Below are 6,559 nucleotides of genomic sequence, written 5' to 3' on the forward strand. Positions count from 1 at the left end.
AAAGTAAGTTACTCTGGATAAAAGAACAAGGCCTCTTTGTTTTTAGGGAAGCTAACTGCACCAAACTACATTTTGCTGGAGAGAGAAAGTAAGCAAGCTATTCCATTCCTCAAGGTCTGAAGGCATTTGAAATAATCAACAAAACCAAGAGACACTTGTAAATGCTGACCACCTATTTTCAAGATTCTTGGCTCCAGGAAGATTGTTTAAAAAACAATATTACACAGGAAAAACTTGAATTCTTGCTTTAAAGTGTTACTACTTTATTTTTTCTTTTTGAACACATTTATTATGTTACTGACAGTTCAGAAAGACAAGTATATAAATATTAAGTTTTTTCTTTTGGCAGAAGTCAAGATAAACTGTGCACACTAAAATGCCCAATTTAGCCTGAAGAAATGAATCTGAACCATACAAACCTTAAGAAAAATAAAAGACTGTCCAAAGGCATTTGCCTAGCTTTTAACACATTTCCAGAATAACTCTCAAAAACAAAATCAAAAATACTCATTGACTACCTTAAAAATATGTCAATACCATATGGCTTTATGAAATAACTTTTAAAATTTACATTTTTTTATTTAAAAAGGATCCCAAGTTTTAAATAAACTGCTAGCAGTATCATTTTCTTCACTTAAAAGTGCTTAACTCTGAGCGTAGGACATACATACTTTTTGAACAAATAATTTTTACAAACGAACACAAAATAAAAATCACTTAAAACATTTTTAAGGAGGAAAAGAACTTTTACCAAAAGTCATCTTTAAATAAACTGCAGTAGATGACATGTTCTTTTTTTCTTTTTCATTTTATACCATCAAGATTCTCAATGAGATGCTTTGGCAGGTTTAAGATACATCACAGTCTCTACCAAGAGACACTGACATTAATGATGTCCTTGGAGATGGCAATTGCCTGGATGGCTCAGTATGAATAGAAACATTAATGGGCTGGTTTTCCAAATCAGAGGCAAAGATGCTCTCTTCTCTTACATCAAGAGTCTGTTCAACTTCAGCTGCTGCCTGGGGTGGAATATTATTCACAGTTCTGCTGGCATTATTCAAGTTGTCAGTAAGTGTACTAACATCACACTCCTTGTCAAGGACAGTAAATTCATCTTCTATTGTGACTACATCTTTATTAGTTTCAAACGATTCCAAGGAAGAAGCCAAATACTCACTTTGCAGAGCCTCTGGAGGAACACCATTGTCACATTCCGTGTTTGCCTTTACTTCCGAATCCTTGTCACTGTCACTATCAATGGTAATAACAACTGGGGACCGAGTATTATCTCCATGATGTTTTTTGTGCTTTTTCTTGTGTTTCTTCTTTTTCTTCTTATGGTGTTTAGCTATATCAGTAGCTTTCCCTTCATAAACTATTTCTACACTTAGGCTACGGGCCCTCCTTTTCCTCCTCCTGTGTTTTGTCTCTCTGTCTGATGATCGTCCATCTGACAAGCTGTCACTCTCATTTTTGTAGTTTCCATCCAATTTTGATGGTTTTTGGTAATGACTGTCCTTTACTTTAGGAGTGAACTCATGAGTTTGTTGAGCCACCTCATTAGTACTCTCCAAATGCCGGGTTTTGTATTTTCGCTTCCCTCCAGGCTTTTCATTTCTCACCCGGTCAGGTCCTGTAGATGCAGTCCTTGACCTATTACTAGACAGGCTCCTTGATCTGTGCCTTTCATAATAATAATATTTCCGCTCACTGTGATTATTTTTTTTCCGAGCATTTGTTCTTTCAGAAAAGGACTGAATTCTGAACTCTGGACTTGAAGACTGTCTAGAATAATGGGCTCTGGACAGAGTCCTCCTCCGGTAAGATGACTCATAACCATCCCTGTCCTTGTTTCTACTATAATAAGTATATTCCCACTTATATCTGCTTCCATAGTTATTTCTTAAATAGTAACGGTCCCTGGTTCTGCTCCGTGATCTTCTCTTGCCATGATCACTGCTACGAGACCGTGATCTGCTTGTGCTTTCACTACTTAGAGAAAGAGTTTGGCTTCTTCTTGACCAGCTGCTATCTCTAGTTCTCGAACTCTTCTTATCTCGTCTCCCTCTTGGTCTGCTACTACTCTCCCTGCTCCTGGACCGTTTGCTCTTCATCCTTTTCTTCCCATGGTGCTTCCTGTGATTCCGCTGATCATGCCCACTTCTACTCTGGGAACGTGAATCTGAACTTCTAGATCTTCCCCTCTTCCTGTGTCTATGGTTAGATGGGGAGCATCCTCGGTCTTCTCTCATAGATGAACTCAGATCTCTGGAAGATGACAATGATGTAGATCGCTTCCCTTCCTTCTTTGATTTCATTCTTGTACCAGAATCATGATGAACTTTATTCATTTGCTCATCCTTTCCAAGTACAGATCGTGGAGTTGAACATCTACTAACATCACTATCACCAGAACTAGAAGACTGCTCTTGTTCTTGTGACTTCACTGTCTCCATTTTGTCATAGGAGCCCAACTCCTCAGAATCAGAGGATAGTTCAACCAGTTCTGGGGTTCTCTCAGCTAATGGCTTAACAAAGCCAACAATGACACAGTTCTCTGAAGATGAATCACTGTCATTATGTAGATCCTCACTGGTTTGTACACCTTGATTCTGAGAAGTGGCTCCTCCTGTAACAAGTTCTTCATCTGAACTATCAGAAGTATTTAAGAGAGAAGACATGGCTACATGTACCTGCTCTGAGCTTGAGTAAGATGGTCCTGGAGTTTCATCATCCCATGGTGCCTGACTGACAGTGGCTACATTAATATCTAACTCCTGGGTCTCAGTTTCATCCGGAGATATTGTTATGACTGAAGAATCAGAATGGCTGCCTTCTTCATATGAAGGAGCAGGGCAGTCATAATTAGCATGCTGGTCAAAGGCAGCCATGTTAAAAGGAGATCTAGCAAAACTGATAAACTCATGTATAAAATGCTCAGTCCGATTCAGTAAAAATGGTCTTAAATCAGAAACAAATGCCTGACTTTCCAAGTCATAGCGAGTAACATTACTCATAATGATGTGCTGGACAATATTGACTAATGATCCATGAGCTCCAAAAAGAACTGTAAGTTCACGTTTTAGCCAAGGGACTAATCTGTGAAGGCAAGCTGGATTCCTACGGAAAAATTCAGCTGAAATATCCCTGTAACGACCACCATCTTCAATATTTCTAACTCGAGCACCAGCACGATAGAGGGTTCGTCTAAAATTAATAATATCTTGCTCTTGAATTTTCCGTAAAGTTCTATCATCTGCAGCAGATGGTCCCCTTATTGTAATCTGTCTCATAATTGGAGGAATTTCAACATCTCTAGACCTTGAGATGCCTAACCCTTCAAACAGCACTCCACTATCTGGTGGAGTTGTTGTTCTTCTATTTACAGTAGTAGTAGGTGAATAGATGGAACTACTTCGTTCCCGTGTCATAGTGGTACGGTAGCGAAATCGTCGATCAGGAGTGGCAAAAGAACCATTATAAGAAGGTCTCAGGACATACTCCTTGAAGTCATCTTCTGCCCTCACAGAATGAAATATAGAGTCAAAGGGCTGTTTACACAGTGGACATTCAGCTTTGTTTTTTGACCATTCCTGTACACAGCGAAAACAGAACTTATGCAAGCAGCGATCTAAGTAAGACACATTATCAAATCTGTCCAAGCATATAGGACATTTTGAATCTGGAGATGCATCAGCTGGTACTGCCTGCTGCAATTTGCTAGTGCCAGCTTTAGGTGAAAAGTTGTCCATCTTAAATTCCTTAGCTGCTGATGCCATTATCTGTAAAAAGGAAAGAAATATATCAGTAAACTGATGAAAGAGTAACTAAAAAAGCCATTAGAAAAGGCCACTGTTATATACACAGTAAAGTCAAATATTAATATTTTGCTGTCCTTTTTAAAAGTTTGAGAAAAATGTAAAAGAAATGTTAGCTGTGGTTATTAGTATAATATTACTATTATCACACGACTATTGCCACATTATTATATTCAGTTCATTATACTGATTCCTTTCTAAGTATTTTCACGCTTGTCTTTGCTTTATTTTTATTTTTTGGCAGTAGGAACTGAAGACTTGCTAGGCAGTCCTGTGTCCATTAAACTCATAGTTGCTATGCAGCCACTGTATCACTCACCAGAGCCATACCTCCAGGCCAGGACATCTTAAGCTTTTTAATTTAATGCAAAGCAGAGCCGTGAAGATGTTAAAGCTCATCTGTTTCATCTATTAGCTTATATTAGCTCATTATAAAGTTGAATTTGCTAATGTTAATATCTGCATTATATTTTGGCCTTGTTATTTACAACCTCTCCACAACTCCCAATCTCCCGTTTGCTAGATTTTGTCCTAATCATTGGGTATATAGTTGATCTCAGTCCCCACCTCCCCCAAATCAAATGGAGGCTGAACTCAGAGGCGTTCACTCAGCCCTCTTACTCAAAACTGACACTTCTAGCATTTGAACCATATTATCAAGCCTGGCTGTTTGCTGGCTATTTGGGGAACTTCAGGACTTTTCTGCCCAAGATGGCTTTGAACCACAATCCTCCAAATCTTAGCTTCCAGAATAGCTAGGATTCAGGGGTGAACCACTAGCACCTGGCTAAAAGTTTCCAGTTCACATATAAACTGCAACTTAGGGCTAAGGGTTTGGGTTATAATCTAATAACCTAGCCCAGTGGTTGAGACTTGCCTTACATGAGCTTTTCTTTCATTTCCTCCATTATAGGAAGTTCTATAAGTCAAATGTTAAGTAATAACTGTAATTTTCTAAATTATAAACTCATTGGCCTTAACCTATATGAAAAACAAAACCCATAACAAAAGCCTGTATTTGTGAAACACAAGTACCCTATCATAGGTTTTTCAAATTAAAGTCACTAATCAAGGACACACACCTTGGCTTTCTCAGACCCTAATTATTAAAGAGAGAATCAATAGTAAAGAAACATCTTAAAGATCTATTTCTAGTATTATCTTTTCTGGACTGAAAAATTCAAACTTTACTACTTTAAATATTTAACAAGCCTTGGAAATCTGAATTATTAACTCTATTTTCTTTGCATTTTTGTTTTTATGGTCCGAGGGATTTGAACCCAGTAAGTTGGCAAATGCTGTTACTGAGCTACATTTCCAGCCTTTGTCAATATATAAATTTCTCGATGTTCTCCTCTACTTATAATGCTCAATTCAAAAGAGATTAAAGATTAAAAGTCAAAAACTTACAGGATCACAGATACTATGTACAAAAAAAAAGAAATGGGGAACAGTGAAAGAAATCAAGAAAGTTCAAGACTTAGATTCACCTACAACTAGCACTGTATACCAAAGGAATGCACACTAACTCTAGACTTTAAAGAAGGGATAGCTAGACTTTAGTCAGGGAGGGGACTTGTAAATTCCAAGTTAATACATCTTAATTTGTTTCTTTAGAATGCAATTTTTAGTGTTTACTATTTCTACTTATATAAAAATTACAAGGTAGGGCACAGTGCTGAGAACTTAGCTCAGTAGTAGTGCACTTGTCTAGCCTAGGCAAAACTCAGGATCTATACCCAGCACTATAAAAAGAAAAAGAATACATATATATTTGTATTTGTGTGTATACATATATATTAAACTATGAAATACCAAGTTTTTTCTTTCCTGTTTTATGTCTACTAACCAGTTTGAAGGGATAAGCTAATGACTGACCTAATTTTGTCCTCAAAACAGGTAAAAAGAACAAGAATTCTTACACTTATACACAAGAATACATTTAACTACAAAAACTGGTACCGATTAGAAACAATTCAGCCAGGCACCGGCAACTCATGCCTGTCATCTTAGCTACTCAGGAAGCTGAGATCTGAGAATCACAGTTCAAAGTCAGACCAGGTAGGAAAGTCTTTTAGAGTCATCTCCAAGTAACCACCAGAAACCTTAAAGTGGCCCTATGGTTCAATTTGACAGAGCAACCAGCCTTAAGCAAAAGACCTTATTAGGGACAGTACCTAGGTCCTGAGTTCAAGCCCCCCAGTGGACAAAAAAATCCATTATCAAGTAAAGGATTATCTTCTAAAGATTGTTTTCTGATAAATGTGTATTCATACATAAAACTGAATTACTTGATATATACTACAACATAGAAGTCCATTTATTGACGTAAATGAGAAAATATTAGTTACAAAGATTACTTATTGCATGATATCATTTAATAAATATGTAAAATAGGCAAATTTATAAAGATGGAAAGTGAACTGGTGCTAGTAATGAAGTTTCCTTCTAGGAAGATGAAAATGTTCTGCAATCGAATTATGGTGATGGCATCACTCAGGAAACATACCAAAAACTAATTAGCCAGGCACAGGTGGTTCACAGCTGTAATCCTGGGTACTCAGGAGGCTGAGATCTGTGGATCACTGTTCAAAGCCAGCCCAGGCAGGAAACTCTGTGCGACTCTTATCTACAATAAACCACTAAAAAACCGGAAGTGGTGCTGTGGCTCAAGCAGTAGAGCACTCGCCTTGAGCTGAAGAGTACAGGGAAAGCACCCAGGCCCAGAGTTCAAGCTC

At 37.7% G+C, this 6,559-nt stretch overlaps 1 protein-coding gene across 1 annotated transcript; it reads right to left on the reverse strand.

The window, feature by feature from the left end:
* Positions 1-239: 239 nt before the first annotated feature.
* Topors (topoisomerase I binding, arginine/serine-rich, E3 ubiquitin protein ligase) lies at positions 240-3,815 on the reverse strand. The gene has a single exon (XM_013026652.1). It carries the CDS (start codon positions 3,780-3,782, stop codon positions 849-851), a length of 2,934 nt encoding a protein of 977 aa, XP_012882106.1. The 5' UTR covers positions 3,783-3,815; the 3' UTR covers positions 240-848.
* Positions 3,816-6,559: the final 2,744 nt, after the last annotated feature.

The sequence above is a fragment of the Dipodomys ordii genome, unplaced genomic scaffold, assembly GCF_000151885.1.
Source record: "Dipodomys ordii isolate 6190 unplaced genomic scaffold, Dord_2.0 Scaffold95, whole genome shotgun sequence".
Lineage (NCBI taxonomy): Eukaryota > Metazoa > Chordata > Mammalia > Rodentia > Heteromyidae > Dipodomys > Dipodomys ordii.